Source organism: Polistes dominula, unplaced genomic scaffold (genome assembly GCF_049000335.1).
Source record: "Polistes dominula isolate Pdom_NZ unplaced genomic scaffold, Pdom_raw_medaka contig_25, whole genome shotgun sequence".
NCBI lineage: Eukaryota > Metazoa > Arthropoda > Insecta > Hymenoptera > Vespidae > Polistes > Polistes dominula.
The window spans coordinates 4,127,523-4,143,815 of record NW_028301094.1 but is presented as its reverse complement, the minus strand read 5'-3'; the positions used below and the strand labels follow the sequence as shown (position 1 = coordinate 4,143,815).

The window sequence follows — 16,293 nt, the reverse complement described above, 5'->3', positions numbered from 1 at the left end:
TGTAACGTCATATAAACTTCACATTAAGCGCTTCAATTGTTACACACAGTGATTTAGAATTTAGAATTTTATTATAATTACAGAATAAGAAATGTCTTGTTGTGGTGAAAACGATGAAGAGGAACAAATACCACAACCAACTCGAGTCAGAGGATGCACAGATATTTTCTGGATGTGCCTTTTTATAGCATTTTGGTTTCTTATGGTATAGTAAAAATGTTTATTTTTCATACTATATTTTTTAATGTTATAATATAAATGTTATATGGGGGGCTGACAATTTGTCAGTTTTGAAATCAAATTATTTTATATAACTGAAAGAAAATTTAGTTTATATTAACATCAATAACAAGAAGACGCATAATATTATTTACTTTTGCAATTTTATCAATTTTATCTTCTATTATTTGTTTATATAAATGCTTCATGATATGGTACTATGTTTGATTTTTTAATTATCATAATTTATAGATTTTAATAGCAGCTTTCGCATTGGTATATGGTAATCCATTACATCTTATTAATGGATACGATAGCTTTGGAAATACGTGTGGTACGAAAAATAATCAAAAATTTGGAAGCATGGAGCTTTTTGGGCAAGATACTAGTGAAAAACCGTTAGTTCACATTTATATTAGATTTTATTTTGCATTGTTTTTTATTAATATTATTAGTTAATTAATTTTCATTATAATCTTTCCAGATATTTGTTTTTCCTTGATGTGAAAAATGTGTCACAGTCTTTAAAAATTTGTGTGAAAAAATGTCCAGATAGAACTATGAAGACCATGGATGAAGTATGTCAATTTTATAAAGAAACAGGTTCTCAGTTATGCCATGATAAACCAGGAAATAATTTTAGTGCTTGTAGTACCGGAGTTTATAAGCACAATAAGACAAAACCTTGTCTTGAATTACCTGTTTACAATAGTGTCCCGATACTTAATCGTTGTATCCCAAAGGCTGTTCAAGATGTAGGAGAAACAATTATTTCTAATTTATATGGGCTCATTAACTCATGGGATGTAATTGAACAAGTATTAGGTGATTTATATAAAACTTGGAGAGAAATCTTAGCGTTATGCTTTTTGGCTTTTGGTAAGTAATATTATCTTGATCCACAATTGCATTATTTAATATGTTTTAAAATTAATACAGAAATATTTTCTAGTGCTGTCCCTTTTTATGATTGCTATATTTCATTTACTGGCAAGTATTGTAACTTGGATAGTAATGATTCTTGTTAGTATTGCATCAGTAGGTAAGAAATATAATTGATATTTTATTATAAATTAATAATTATAGTTTTAAATATATATGTATATTAAAATGTTACAGGTGGAACAGGATTATTATGGTGGACATATATAGGAATAAAAAGAACGTTAGATAAAACTGATCCAAATCAACTTTTAGAAGAATCAGTTAGAAATGAAAGAGCTTTTTAGTATTTTCTATAATCGCAACAATAATAACTGTAAGTATGATTTATTTATTTTTTTTAATCATATATATCTAATTAATACAAAGATATTAATTTAATAATATTTTTCTTTCTTGTAGATAATATTATTGTTACTCGTTTGTGTTTTACGTAAACGTATAAGCTTTATGACAGCATTGTTTAGAGAAAGTGCAAAATGTTTAGGAGAACTACCCGGTTTATTTTTTCAACCATTATTAACCTTTACTGCTTTAATTTTATTCTTTGCCTTTTGGGTTGTAGTCATTTTATGTCTTGCTACAGCTAGTAAGTATATTTACAACATTTTTTAACACTATATATATAGTATATAAAACTGGTTTTAAATTAAGCAAAAATGAATTTCAGATTATCCGGGAACAAAATCAGTTCAAATGTATAAAAATCATATATTTAATCCTCTAAATTTAAGTTCTGTTGGAGAAAAAAGTATCTTATCACAAGAAGAAAGACTAAGTTTTTCTATAGATAAATTTAAAAGTAATCTATTTCATATTTTTTATATAATTATAAGTGATAAAAATAAAATTCTTTTGTTAATCTATAAATCTGTTTTAGCGTTTACATTTGTTGAATATGTTGATGCAACCTGGGTAAAATATATGTGGTGGGTTTATATCATAGGTTTGATCTGGACATCAGAATTTATAATTGCTTGTCAAGATATGGTAATAGCTGGTGCAGTTGCACATTGGTATTTCAGGTAATGTTTATTGCAATTAATCAAAAGTAAATGTATAATCAAAATATATATAATTTATATATAAAAATATATTCCAGAGATAAGGATGCAAGTATGTCACCGGTATGTTCAGCTATTGGAAATTTGATTAGTTATCATTTAGGGTCGGTTGCTTGTGGATCATTCTTAATAACTCTTTTTAAATTACCTCGTCTTATTTTGACATATTTGCACAAGAAGTAAGTAAAAAAGTAACTAAATATACTGTGAAATTGTTTATATTAATTAAGTTTTAATTTCATTACGTAGGTTTGAGAAAAATAGAGAAACCTCTCCTTGTGCACAATGCGGTTTAAAGTGTTGTATTTGTTGTTTTTATTGCTTAGAAAAGTTCATTAGATATATGAACCATAATGCATATACGGTTGTTGCCATAGAAGGAACTAATTTTTGCAATGCTGCCAGAGTTGTAAGTCCTAAGTGATTATTATTTATTAATATTTAAAATTTAAACTATACATTAATTACCTCTGAAAAATTTGTATTTGTTACAGGCTTTCAAAACAATTGTTGATAATGCTCTACAAGTAGCTGTAATTAACAGTATAGGAGATTTTATATTATTCTTGGGAAAATGTTTTGTCACGGCCGCTACAGGAAGTGTTGGATTACTCTTCATGAGACAGGATCCACGATTGCATTTTTATGCAGCACCAATTTTTGTCACTTGTGTATTTGCATTTTTCATTGCTCATTGTATTATTTCTTTATACGAGGTATATATAAATGCATATATTCTTATATTTAAGTATTATAAAGTAACGTATTTTATCAGCTGTAATTCTTGTTAATATTATTTCTTTCTATTTTCAGACTGTTATAGATACTCTGTTTTTGTGTGTATGCGAAGATAGAAATTTAAGTGGAGAAAATGGAAAATGGCGTCAGTCTCCATTAGCACAAATTGGATCAGATGTTAATACTAATGGTCAACAATCTCATGAATTATCACCAATGAATGCCTAAATTCACATTTAAATAGTATTAATTTATATTGATAACTCTTCCATAGCTTATTTAAATGTTACTTAGGTATAATTTTTCTATTATCATTTTACGTTATAATGTATTATTATTAATTTCAGTATTTTATGAAAATTACGATTATTTATCGCGATAACTATATTTACTTTTATTACAAAGCATTGTATAATTTATATTATACAATATAGATTAGTAGTAAAAGTTTAAATATTTTAGGTATATTGATTTTAAATAATATAAACGTCAAAATGAAATTTATAATGATATATAATATATATAAATATATATATGAATCAGAACCAATCAAGAGAAATATTATTGATGTGCATTATATATATGAGATTTTTATATGAGATATTTTATCTATGCAATGACATATTTATATACGATATTAGATTAATTGCAGATTTTATAAGATAGATAAATACAAATTTAAATTTGCTGACAATTTTACTAATACAAACGGAGGCTTTAGATTTGTAAAATTAATACGAACTTCATAAGGATTACGTATTTATATATTTACTTAACAGTTAATATATATTTTTTAAAGAAATATATTATGTATTTATAATGTTAATATGACTACTATAAAATATGACTTATATATATATACATAAGTGCCTTTAAATTTGTGCAAAAAGAGTTATAATTGTCAATAACATTTCAATCGAATTAAATAATATTTATTTAATACGAGCGTATGTACAAACTTATGTCTTTTATAGTATAAGTTATGTAGTTCATATTAACATAATAGTATCTTTATATTATATCAATTAGTTTACACTATTATTTCTTTATAATTATTAAATGTCGTCTACAACGCACATTTAATTGCAATGTTAGTAACATGAATATGAGTGAGCTATATATAAGTATATGAACTGTTATATATTATATAAATTGTCTACAAACATTTATGTCTACGATATCTTGTGACATTTTCTTATGTCTTTTTAAAGTATTATTTTAAACAAAGCCATTTGTTCATTTAATAATTTAGTGATTAATACACTGATAATGAGAAGTGTACTTATAATATTACTTGCTATAAATTTATTAATATAAAAAATCATATATTATGATAATATAAGGTACAAATACAGAACAAATATAAACAAATTTTAAGAACAATATATAAGTAAATTTTATTATTGTGTAAGAAGAATTTATTTACACATAATATAAAAAACTTAATTAGTGTTTTATATTCTTTTTTACTTTCTTCTTTATCATTTTTTTCTTTTTTAATTGTTTATTCGGAAGTTTTTTAATTTCTTTTTTTATTCTATTCCTTCTTGGAATTTCTTTTTTCTTTTCTTCTTTCTTTTCTTCATTTACTTTATCCTTATTTTCTAACTCTAAAGCCTTTTCAAGAGGATCGCCCTTAAATATTTCATCCAGAGGATTTAAATCATAACTTTCTTTTGGTTTATTAGCTTTCTCTACCATCTTTTGTTCCAATCTGTCCACATATTTATTACCAGCTCGTTTACTAATTAATTGTCGAAACTAAAATTATAAATATGAATAGATTATATGATTTCGATGTAATTCTACTTAAAATTATAGCTATTATTATTATTATTATTATTATTATTATTATTATTACCTTAGCAGGTGAAACATAAAGAGGATTATCCCATAATGTATCCCCACCAAAACTACTAGAAAATATTTTAACTGGATTTAAAACAAATCTAGGACCAATTTCAGCTAATCCTCCATCTTCTGTGAGAATTTGGAAATTTCTAAACCATATTCGGTTATCTAACACTGTAAAAGTATAAACATGATCGAAGAATGGTTGACTTTTTGGATGATGATTTGGAACGCCAAATATTTGGGTAAACAATTCTTTTAAGAGACTGTAATGTGGTTTAGTGTTAAAATTTTCATCAAATGAAAGTAAAGGACGAGATCCTTTTAAACAATTTCCAGTCATTTTTAATTCGCCCATGGTATAAACTAAAATAAAAATAGTTTATAAGATAACTTTAAGTAGATTATATCATAAACGCTGAATATAAAATATAATATTATAATATTAATAATAACATAATATAATATTTTAGTACAGCTGCATAATTCACTAGTGCATGCACATAAGATTCTACTATATAGGTTAATTACAATGTGAATACACATTTTATCATGAAATAGATTAAAAAAAAGGGATATTACAATGTAAAACATTTTAACTATGGTCACCGACAGTACATCACAAGCATCAAATGTTGGATGACTATAGTTATTAATAGTATCAAAAGGGTTTAATAATATAGATTTGATAAATTTTATGAATAATGAAGTAATACATTACGTACTATTTTCCACTAAAAATTTAACACACGGACCCACAGATATATTAGAAAACCAAACATAAAGGTCCCTTTTCTTTCGGCCTTCAAAAAGTATACATTTATTGCAATTTTTCATTCGACATATCTCATTGACCACTTGCAAATCTTTTGAACGTTCCATTTTACTCTCAGCTCTATGATGCGGCATAAGATTCTTTATATCTTCCATGAGGTGACGGTGTAAATAACCAATACCTCTGGTTGAAAATACTAATACACGTTGCCTGTTTATCCATTTAACCTAATAAAAATTGTTTAATGATTTATTTATTATTTTCTTATAACTTACCCTTAAATAATTCTTCATTTCAATAGTTACAGTATATATGTAATTTCCAAAAGTGATATAAACTAACCTTTTTGGGCGGAGGTTCATCCGACATTCTTTTTACTGGTGGTAAATTCGTTTCTGTCGTTTCCTCATTTTCCAACTGTTTTCTCTTTTTCGTCATGATTTAAAAACAATTTATAATAATATTATTAAACAAAAGTTAAAATGTAATTGAAAACACATTAAACAAACGTGGGTACAATTGCACGTTAACATGTGCTTCCAACGTGAGAGCCTTCGTGCGCATGCGCATCAGTGCAGCCAGATCGTGGGTAAATCGTACCCTCTCCCTGTGCCACTATGGGATTGCACACAATGAAAGTTACCCATGTCCGTGTGTTTGGGATGTCGAAAGAAGTCGAGTGTAACCGAAGTTGGCGGGCACGCGGAACACATGGACACGAGTCGCTTTCATAGTGTGCCACTCCGGCGTGCCCGCCAAGTGCCAACTTCGGTTACACTCGACTTCTTTCGACATCCCGAACACACGGACGTGGGTAACTTTCATTGTGTGCAATCCCACAGTGGCACAGGGAGAGGGTACGATTTACCCACGATCTGGCAGCACAGGCTCTTCCCAGTCGTTTCCCGCGATTTTCGTTCAAGTGACGGTGAGTCGCATAATGTTATATAATATGTTTAATTGTAGTGCAATATTAGTGTATTACAGTGGCAGAAACCAAAAGATGGATTACCAGCAGCCTAGTTTACTAGAAGTGCAAAACGATCAGCCATCCTGTGGGAATTTCAGGAATTCTTTGAAGTAGAGTCACGACAAATTTTAAAATTTTCAAGTACAAGATGGCTCGTCTTACAGAAGTGTGTTACAAGACTTCTCGATAATTGGGAAGTTTAAAAACATTACTTGTACCTGGAAACTTTAGAAAATAAAAATAATTTGACAGCATCTATTTTAATTTCTTTAAACGACTGTAAAATTAAAGCCTTTATGCTATTTTTAAAGTATTCTTTAAATTCTTTTAACGATTTAAATGTTTTGTTCCAAGATAGAAAAATTTTAATACATAAATTGGCAGACACTACTGAATTTCAAATTTTTAGATGCAAATATAGCTTTGCGCGAGGAAAGTAGATTGCCCCTTTCTAGATTTAAGAAATGTAGCAAGCTATCGTTTTTGATGACGAAAACAAATCTCTTTTGGCCAATTTAGAAATTGATGATACGTCGAAGACTATCTTTGAAAAAAAAAATTTTTAAATGAAGAACCGCTTTTTCTAAATTTAGAAGTTTTAGTTCAAGCAGTTTTATTTCTTCCAGTATGCACAGGTGCATGATTCTTTGCGCAATATTAGGATATTTTTATTTATGTTTTTTTATATATTTTATGAAATAATATTTACTATATATTTTGTTTTCTTTTTTTTATTTATTTTTTACTTCATGAGGCAAACATATGTATGTGATTAATCTGTGATAAATATCTTGGTTTTAGCAACCTCCTGAGGTTGCTTAACCGGAGCATATTTTTATTTAAACGAGATTTTAATTTATTATGTAAATAGTATATTCTTATATATGTTTTATATATAATGTTTTTGTTTGAATACTAGTAAGGTTTTCTGCAGTTTTCCTTACTCTCGCAACAAATGTTGTTATTCATGTAATAAATTGGCTGCAGATGTACAAAATAATAAAAAAATATATATTCATTTATTTCCATGTAAATATGTTATTTCTTTTAAAAATGTCCTCTTCCTGTAATTTCTACCATATTTCAATTGTCATGGGGGTCTAACGATACCCCATATTTGAGTAAAGTATATACATTACTGAGGATTAGGTAATGCGCATGCGTGGGAAAAATCCACGTCCTGGCATCACTGCTTCCAATAACATGAGTTTCCGTTTCGTGCGCATGCGCGTTAGTTCAAATGAAATAAACTATAAACATTTTTCAAATTGAATGGATTGCATAGTTTACATTAATTATAATATACATAATCATAAAATAGAGTGTTTTGAACTTTCATCGCTTTATTCATGCGAAATGATTTGCTTCATGTTCATACAATGAAAATACAAATCAAGTATTAAATCCAGTGATGAACATTCATAAATTGTATCCATCCAGTCTTACGAAAAACGCACCACGCTTAAAATTATAAACCTTTATTTTATTATCACACGTGTATTAATAATACGTGTATATATTAGTAATACGTCGATTAATTTTTAATATTTCTTATTTCGTTATCGTTAATTATCACTTTATATAGCTGGGTATAAAATATATGATAAGAAAGGATATTCACATTAAACGGTAGGTAACATTCTTACAGACTAATAACAAATTATGGAATAATATCGCGAACTTTGCTTATTTTAAATACATTACGTTTCTTTTTTCTTTTTCGCTAATCAATTTATAAACAATTCATGATCCAATAGTTGCTTGTAATATATATATTTATGTATATGTATATATCACATAATCAACATATCTTGCATAAAATATACATGATGGATGTATATATGTAAATATATGAATTATATCGAAACTATTGTGATCATGTTACAATGTTACTTAATTCACATTTTTAAGAATACACAAACGTGTCATCTCGTGAATATATATGCATGAACAATTATACACAAATTATATCAATTAAATAGCATATTTTTATAATTTTTTATATTTTATCAGATTATTAATGCTTATTAATATACTTAATTAAGTATAAAATATTTTGTTAAGGAAATATGATTGAGTTGTATTCAAATTGAGTTACATATAAATAATACTTTCACATTAACATTGTTCTAATGTCATCTTTATATTTATTATTTATTTCTAACAATATTTATAAATTAAGAATTAGTTATATAAGTACTTAGAAAAAAAAGAAATCTTATTATAAAAGCTAAGTTAATAATAGTAATATTTTAAAAAGTAAATGGAATAATTCAATATTAATAATAATTGATTCACTGTTTAATCATCTCAAATATCACATTATACTTAAAGATTATAAGCGATCATTATTTTATTACTATAGACATGTTCTCTATTTCTATCTAAGGCAAACCAATCAAAACTTTAAGTATTTATATAAAGCATCTAATTCCTATTGTTATAGATACATTTTAAAATGTATTTATAAGTTAAAATATTTATTTGGGTCACACATGGACCAATGAAAAGCAATGAAATAAATTTGTTTTTGTTCATTCAATATTCCATGCCGGAAAGATTTGCGATAGTAAGAAACTATTATCAATCGACTATTATGCATTAAGAGTATATTTTATTTATTACATATTTTCGTTGATCTTGGTAATTCATGCACTGCAAAATATGTCCAACCTTATTCATACCTATCACAAAACAATGACATATGAAGATATAAATGATGACTAAATATAAGGACTATATTTTTTAGTACATAGTTTAAATGATAGTAGTGTAATAAAAAAAATGTGACTAGCAGTTCGTTTAAAAAGTTTCAAAAACTTAGTAAATAAAAAAAAATGTTTTTACATGTATAAATGCTTTATTACAACAGTTAATCTTAATCACAATGTTTCGAGACTGTATTAAGTTTGTAAATGCTATTAAAAATTATATTAGAGCAGATCTTTGAAAAAAAAACTGTGCGCAATGAAGGTATAAAAATTTACAATCTAATATATTCCGGAGCATAAATCTTCGCTTGAAAATGATGTCCTTTTTTGTAAACAAATAATTTCTAGCTTCAATTAATATAAGAAAATAATATACTATAAAATTGTGCATCTTATTTGTACAGTCAATTATTCTTTGTTAATATAAATTCGATCAGAATTTCAGCAATACTTGGTGTTCAATTAAAAATCTATCTAGACTATCTATGGTAAATAATACAAATATTTTTGTTCCCTTTCTGAAAAAAGTGAGATGAAAATGCTAAATCTATTCATTCTTTATTAATAGTAAAGTCCAGGTATAGAACACATATTTGCACATGAACTGCCTTCGAAGTTCTGACATATAAAAATGCTATATGATACATTCACTTTCATAATACTGTGAATGGATTTCATCTTAATTCTATATGAAGTATTAGGATTTTTCTGCGATAGCATTATACATGGACTTATTTTTTGGAAATGGAAAATGCCAGTTTAAATTTGAAAAAGGATTGAAATGTTAATTACTTAATACTTAAATTTGTTTATAGTAAATTTTTTCGACTGGAATGCATTGATAACACTTTGGTTTCAATAAAAGGATATTAATTTTATGATTGTATTAAAATTAATCAAATTTATATTAAAATAATGTTATAAATATGATAAAAAGTTAATAAAATACGTTAATTTGTGGGCGATCAATTATTGAACAAATTAATATTTTACATATTTTAATTTTAATGGTTTCTATGAAAATAAAAACATTTAAAATAGCAAGATTCTACATATATGAAATTCTAATTAGAGCAAAGGAAACCATTGTTTGTTAACATATTTTATAAAAAATTGTATTGCTAGTCATCAAATTTAATTTTCTAATATTTTCATTAATTTAGAAACATTTTTCAAGTCAATATTTAACTTAAAAGAATATACATTAACATATAACTTTTGAAAAAATAAATGAATTTTTTTTCGTGAAAACAAAGATATAAAGTTAAAATATGAAATAAATATAATTGGTAAATACATATATCTGATTTAAAAAAAAAAATAACATGATTACGCATTAAAACTAAAAGCCAATCCAAATTAAACCGAAAACTTAAGTTGCTTCAACAACTAGTCAAATCATGCAGAAAAATAATTATCTAATTAAACCTAAACTCTTTTTTTTCTAGAGTCTCAGTTGCTTCTCCATTGGCAGTAATTTTACATTTTTTTAAAGGGTGATTGTACATGGTTTGCAGTGGAACATGAAGGAGTTCCATAATTTGTATGAAGTTAGGCTCTGTAACAGTAATATTAGCATATTTAAAAAATATACCATTAGTCTTATTTTTTCCCCTTTTAAATCCTATTATTAAAATCTTACCATTCTCTGCAGTAATGTATCCATGTCTAATTAAAAAGTCAAGTACAACTGGGACTGATGTAGTTTTAAAATTTGTAGAAGCTATCCTTTCTAAACATTCATTTACTGGAAGCAATTCGAAAGTTTCTACTTCTCCATCACTATTACTTGGAATAAAATCTGGCGGCAATTCAAGATCAAAAACAAATTCTGTATTGGGAAACAATCCTCTTTCACTTTCGAAGAATAATGAAACACATCCAACACTTTTTAATTTTTCAATAAGATTCTTAGGGATACTGGCTTCTTCTCCAGCTTCTTTTATAGCAGTTTCGTTAATACCAAAACCAACACTTAATCCACCACTGACCATATTGTCCCAATATCCGGGCCATGTTTGCTTATTAGGACTACGCTTTTGTAACCATATTGACAAACCTTTTATAGGATCCATAACATATCCATTTATATCAACACCGTATTTACGAATTCCAAATAAACCTGTATATACACAAAATTAGATCAAACTAGAAAATCGTATATTATATTATAAAGTAATATGCTTACATGTTGCAGATCGATCCATTTTAAATAAAGGTTTTGCATTAAATTGAGCACGGACTTCATAATATTCTTCCCTCCAACCGCGTAATGTTATAAACTTTTCATCCGCCTTCCATTTTCGTAGTACTTCTTCCACACGAGCACTTCTTTCGTCATAATCCCGGAATGCAGGATTTAGTTGTACAAACTCAGGATCCACTTGAAATACCTTTCAATTATAAAAATATTTATTTAGAGAGCAAATAGTTTTCTTCTATATATAATAGCAAAAGACAAAATACTCACTTTTGGATGATTTAATAATTCTGTCATAACATCTGGTCGTACAAGCCCAACTTGCTGTCCATCGACAACAAAGGCTCTGCATTTACCTGTATGGAACCCTAAACATATTTGACTTAATTTAGTAAATATTTTATATATTCCTATAAATATACCACAAAAAATTGTTTCTTGAATAAATATATATTAAATGATGAAGAGCAACAGCATAGATAATATCAATAAGAGATATTTCAAGATATTGTTTAAAGAAAAAAAGAAAGAAAGTAAACAGTATATCATGTAATAATAATATATGCACAAAATCCTAAATAAAGTCATAACATTTTAGACAGTAAGGTCTTTATATAACATATTTAAAGTATTATTTCTAAAGTCTTTGATGTAACCTTATACTAGTAAATATTTATAATAAAAAATTAAAAGATATAACGTATAATAATAATACAAACTTTAATGTAAAATAATTATAATGTTATTTAAATGAAAAGAAAAATGATATAAATAAATCTTAAGATTGTGCAGCGTTTCTTTATTTCAACGAAAGTACGAAGATAAATACGCAACACTTGAAATCAATATCTTGGCGGACAGTATGAAAAACAGCGCGTCCTATATTACTACATGGTTTAGAAGGTGATATTTATATCAAATAATGAAATTATAGTTTAATTTAGCTTACCTGACAGATAAAAGCAATTGACTTTGTTTGCAAGTTTTAATAAACGTGACATTGGATCCGTATGATTATCCGTCATGGTGTTTCGACCTCGTCAGCCAGCTGTGATAAAAAATCCTGGCATCGAGCAAAAGATACGTCAGATACGTGTTAGATTGGCTTTCTGCGCATCCTATATATTCATTTCTAAATTAAACGTTCTTTCTGATTGGTTAAACAGTTTCTATGCGTCCGTTCTAAACCAATACGATGAAAGATACGTTCAGATTCGACTTGACGAACAACTAGTTACTTTGAACGGTTTTTATTTTTTTCTTATCTTCAAAGTTAGTTTATTTGACAAACAAAACTAATTTCAACCAGTAAGATATGAGATTAATGACCCTTTTAATTAAATTCTTGATATCATTATAAAGGTTATCGGTTTTTTTTTCAAAATTGATATGGTAACTTATATAATTTTTGAATTTTTTTTAAACATTATTAAAATATGTATAATATGTGGTATATAATGATTATTAGTGGCATTATTGCAAAATTCAATACAAAATGTCAAAGTGACAATTTACAAGAATAAATTTACAAACATATTACAGCGTTAGATAAAATTGAAATAGTATATTTCTAAAATAATTTATTTAATGTGTTACTGTCCTTCAATATTTTTTTCTCTTCTGAAACTCTTTCAAAAGCTAATAAATATTTGATAGAAAGAGAAGATTAATGTTCTGATTCATAGAATTTCTAATTGTTTCCACTAGATAGCGCCACCATTTAGATAGTTATACGAGCATTAATCAGCAAAGCACATGGTGTATGGGTTTGTGTATTGTCTGCTTAAGTTTTATTATTTAGTTAAATAAAATAATTTAAACGCGATTTTTAATTACAATGACGACTGTATCTGAATCTGATTCGGAAGTTAATTCTTCGGACGAAGAAGTAAGAATTTTATATTTATATTTTTCTATTGATAAAATTTTTCATGTACGTAACCTAACTTTTTGTTTTTATATGTGCAGTTACAAGAAGCCTTTGCATCGGGTTTATTAAAACCTGGCCTCAATGCTGTTATTGAGACAAATAAGAAGGTTCACAAGAATAATATTGTAAGTAAAACATTATAGTATTTTTAAAATATTGTTTCACAATCGTAATAAATAATTTACACAAACAATTTAATTTTGTAATACTAATTTGAAATGTTTAGGGTTTAATGAAAGCAAAATTAGAAGAAATAAAGTTAACTTTGCCATGGGTAGAACGGTTGGATATGGTCAATACTTTGGCACCATTAGCGCCAGAGTTAGCGCTTCAAATGCAAGACCAAGAAGTAAGACGCGCTAAACAATTACAAGGAAACAAAAAATTACCTCAATTCGATCCGTCAGAAGATCCGGTTTTAAATGATTTTCGTAGAGAAACAATGTTTCATCGGCAAGCACAAGGCGCTGTTGTTGATGGCATTGCAAGGTTAAAAAAACTCGGTGTCCCGGTTACAAGACCGGATGATTATTTTGCTGAAATGGCTAAAACTGACAAACAAATGCAAAGAATTAAAGAAAATTTAATGAAAAAGCAATTAGTTGCACAGAGATCAGAAAAAGTAAGGCAGTTGAGACAACAAAGGAAGATTAGCAAACAGATGCAAGTTGAATCAACTTTGAAAAAACATGCAGAAAAGAGAAAAATGTTAGAGGAAGTGAAAAAGTATCGTAAAGGTATAAGACAAGATTTAGACTTTTTAGATGATAAGAAGAGATCACTAAGTAAGTCAGGTAATAGAAAGCTAGATCCAAAAGTTCAAGCTAAGATTAAGATGAAGAATTCAAAGTATGGTTACGGTGGTAAAAAGCGTGATAGTAAAAGAAATACCAAATCTAGTTCAGCTGATGTTTCTGAATACCGAAAACCTCAAAGACCAACTCAGGGACGTAAGGGTAAAGGTGGAAAGACAAAACAGCAAAGGCCTGGCAAGAATCGTAGAATACAGATGAAAGCTAGGAAAAAATGAAATTGTTTAAATATTAAGTATTCCTATTTTTAAAAAGAATGACGTATAATACGTAAAATAATAAACAAAATTTGTTATTTCTAAATAAATATGTATATACATGATAACTAAATTCTTGGTATAAGATAAATAACCAAATAATCCTGAGCTTTTTACTTTTGTGTCGGTCGTTTGTAATCAATCAGTCGAATAAATATTTTTCGTTTATCAATTATTACTGTTGCTATAATCAAGTAACTAGTAAATATCGATTTTGAACAACTGATTGTAGCAGTTCTTTTATTTTAAATAATTCTTTGGTTCTAGTGACTTTCTTATTATTTCTATATGTATACATTTTAATGTCGAATAAATTTTAACCAATTACATAACTCGAATGGTACTCTTATAACCAATGGCTACTTTTAAGCGATTAGTATAGATATTAATTATAAATAATTAATAACATCTTTTTATTTAAAAAAATGAATTAACATTATTGTTCTTATTGAAGTTAAAACTTGATCTGGATCGAGCGTTCTACGTGTGTGTCTGTATGTTTGAATGTTTGTACGAGATTAGTATTTATTCTCTTGTTCTTTCTTTTCTTTATGTAAGCGATAATATTCATGTCTTCAGTTATTTAGAGAATATCGAAGTGTTGTTATTCCCGACTTCTTTACTGTTTAAACCGTTGCTAAGCACGCCTGTTGCTATGCTCGTCTGTTAGCATTTTATTTTACATTTTTAGGAAATATCGAAGCGATAATATTCATGTCTTTTATTATTCGGATCTTTCCACTTTTCAAACCGTTGCTAAGTATGCCTTGGTCGGTTTAGCAAAGAAAATCATCCTATTCTTCCACTAGACAGTAGATAAAAACGATAGAGTAGACAAAGGCTGAGAAAAAAGGCTAAGTACCATTATTTTTTATATTTATCATTAACAAGGCTTCGTCGTTGATTTGTATACAGGGAAAACCTGCATAAGGTAAGTCACGCGTCCAATCTTTGGTTGGACACCAGTAATTTAGGGTTTGTTAGGCCGTGAAGCTTTTCTTTTAGTTAAGGAGTGCATGGCAAGTGCATTTAGTATAGTGAATTCTATCGTTAACGGCCATACCGTGCTGAAAATACAAGTTCTCGTATAAAGGATGGATCCAGATTGGACAATATAATCAACAGAGAATATGATAAATTAAATAAAGACAGAAAAAAGTGGAATGGCATCTGTGAATTCAACAGTGAAAATAAAGCAAACGATCCGAAAAATAAATCCTTGAAGGAGAATTTAACATACCTCTGTAATAGACAACAACTTAGTAAAATAATTAGCAAATTAAATAATAAAACATCTTCAGGAGTGGATAACATTCTTAACATAGTGATTAAACATTTACCTGATAATGTAATAGAATGCTACGCAATATTATTTAATAACATTCTTAATAATGCATATTATCCAGTAGGTTGGAAAAAGGGAAAAGTAATGCCATTTTTAAAACCCAATAAAGAGAGGAATAATGTTAACAACTATAGACCAATTTGCCTAATGTCTAATATAAGTAAATTATTTGAAATAGTCATTAATACTACAATTAATCACATTACAACAATAAATAAAACAATACCAGATCATCAATTTGGATTCAAATATAAACACTCGACAGTACACGCCATACACAAGTTTCTTGCAGACTTATGTTGGGCTCTCAATGGCAAGAAAATGGTTGGTGCCTGTTTAATTGATCTCGAGAAGGCCTTCGATTCTGTCTGGATTAAGGGGCTATTGTACAAAATGTTAAAAAAGAAATTTCCTAGGGAACTAATTTACTTACTTATGGATATGTTCGATAACAGAACTTTTATAATCACAGATGGGAC

The 16,293-nt window shown here is 27.4% G+C and overlaps 5 protein-coding genes across 6 annotated transcripts; 3 read left to right on the top strand and 2 right to left on the bottom strand.

Moving 5' to 3' along the window:
- The first annotated feature begins 1 nt into the window (after position 1).
- Positions 2-4,211, top strand: Ctl1 (choline transporter-like protein 1). The gene is given in 13 exon segments (XM_015315934.2): positions 2-205; positions 472-617; positions 704-1,098; positions 1,172-1,261; positions 1,339-1,440; positions 1,443-1,477; positions 1,564-1,750; positions 1,832-1,963; positions 2,042-2,186; positions 2,264-2,404; positions 2,475-2,634; positions 2,720-2,941; positions 3,039-4,211. Coding segments are annotated over 13 exon segments (2,022 nt in total). The 5' UTR covers positions 2-91; the 3' UTR covers positions 3,192-4,211.
- A 130-nt stretch (positions 4,212-4,341) lies between these two features.
- LOC107063639 (ribosome biogenesis protein BRX1 homolog) lies at positions 4,342-6,069 on the bottom strand. Its single transcript, XM_015315546.2, has 4 exons — positions 5,932-6,069; positions 5,540-5,816; positions 4,825-5,180; positions 4,342-4,724 (listed from the first exon to the last, which is right to left on the bottom strand). Exons 1-4 carry the CDS (start codon positions 6,025-6,027, stop codon positions 4,410-4,412), a joined length of 1,044 nt encoding a protein of 347 aa, XP_015171032.2. The 5' UTR covers positions 6,028-6,069; the 3' UTR covers positions 4,342-4,409.
- Positions 6,070-6,234: 165 nt separating this feature from the next.
- LOC107063806 (uncharacterized) lies at positions 6,235-6,813 on the top strand. Of its 2 annotated transcripts, none has more exons than XM_089176556.1 (2): positions 6,235-6,517; positions 6,577-6,813. In XM_089176556.1, exons 1-2 carry the CDS (start codon positions 6,235-6,237, stop codon positions 6,618-6,620), a joined length of 327 nt encoding a protein of 108 aa, XP_089032682.1. In that variant the 3' UTR covers positions 6,621-6,813. The 2 variants fall into 2 exon arrangements, with proteins under 2 accessions (XP_089032682.1, XP_089032681.1); XM_089176555.1 differs by having other exon boundaries at positions 6,567-6,813.
- A 1,069-nt stretch (positions 6,814-7,882) lies between these two features.
- LOC107063804 (uncharacterized) lies at positions 7,883-12,577 on the bottom strand. The gene is made up of 5 exons (XM_015315905.2): positions 12,420-12,577; positions 11,741-11,838; positions 11,459-11,663; positions 10,913-11,392; positions 7,883-10,828 (listed from the first exon to the last, which is right to left on the bottom strand). Exons 1-5 carry the CDS (start codon positions 12,493-12,495, stop codon positions 10,689-10,691), a joined length of 999 nt encoding a protein of 332 aa, XP_015171391.2. The 5' UTR covers positions 12,496-12,577; the 3' UTR covers positions 7,883-10,688.
- A 587-nt stretch (positions 12,578-13,164) lies between these two features.
- LOC107063805 (putative rRNA-processing protein EBP2 homolog) lies at positions 13,165-14,542 on the top strand. The gene is made up of 3 exons (XM_015315906.2): positions 13,165-13,358; positions 13,439-13,525; positions 13,627-14,542. Exons 1-3 carry the CDS (start codon positions 13,308-13,310, stop codon positions 14,428-14,430), a joined length of 942 nt encoding a protein of 313 aa, XP_015171392.1. The 5' UTR covers positions 13,165-13,307; the 3' UTR covers positions 14,431-14,542.
- Positions 14,543-16,293: the final 1,751 nt, after the last annotated feature.

Excerpts from the sequence above, each read along its gene's own strand:
- LOC107063805 (XM_015315906.2), top strand. The coding sequence starts at position 13,308 with ATGACGACTGTATCTGAATCTGATTCGGAAGTTAATTCTTCGGACGAA. Across the intron at positions 13,359-13,438 it reads TTAATTCTTCGGACGAAGAA|TTACAAGAAGCCTTTGCATC; the intron begins GTAAGAATTTTA and ends TTATATGTGCAG. Across the intron at positions 13,526-13,626 it reads AGGTTCACAAGAATAATATT|GGTTTAATGAAAGCAAAATT; the intron begins GTAAGTAAAACA and ends TGAAATGTTTAG.
- LOC107063639 (XM_015315546.2), bottom strand. The coding sequence starts at position 6,027 with ATGACGAAAAAGAGAAAACAGTTGGAAAATGAGGAAACGACAGAAACG. Across the intron at positions 5,817-5,931 it reads ATGAACCTCCGCCCAAAAAG|GTTAAATGGATAAACAGGCA; the intron begins GTTAGTTTATAT and ends AATTTTTATTAG. Across the intron at positions 4,725-4,824 it reads TTTATGTTTCACCTGCTAAG|TTTCGACAATTAATTAGTAA; the intron begins GTAATAATAATA and ends TTATAATTTTAG.
- LOC107063804 (XM_015315905.2), bottom strand. The coding sequence starts at position 12,495 with ATGACGGATAATCATACGGATCCAATGTCACGTTTATTAAAACTTGCA. Across the intron at positions 11,393-11,458 it reads AATGGATCGATCTGCAACAT|GTTTATTTGGAATTCGTAAA; the intron begins GTAAGCATATTA and ends GTGTATATACAG. Across the intron at positions 10,829-10,912 it reads ATACATTACTGCAGAGAATG|AGCCTAACTTCATACAAATT; the intron begins GTAAGATTTTAA and ends TTACTGTTACAG.
- LOC107063806 (XM_089176555.1), top strand. The coding sequence starts at position 6,235 with ATGTCCGTGTGTTTGGGATGTCGAAAGAAGTCGAGTGTAACCGAAGTT. Across the intron at positions 6,518-6,566 it reads CGATTTTCGTTCAAGTGACG|TGTATTACAGTGGCAGAAAC; the intron begins GTGAGTCGCATA and ends GTGCAATATTAG.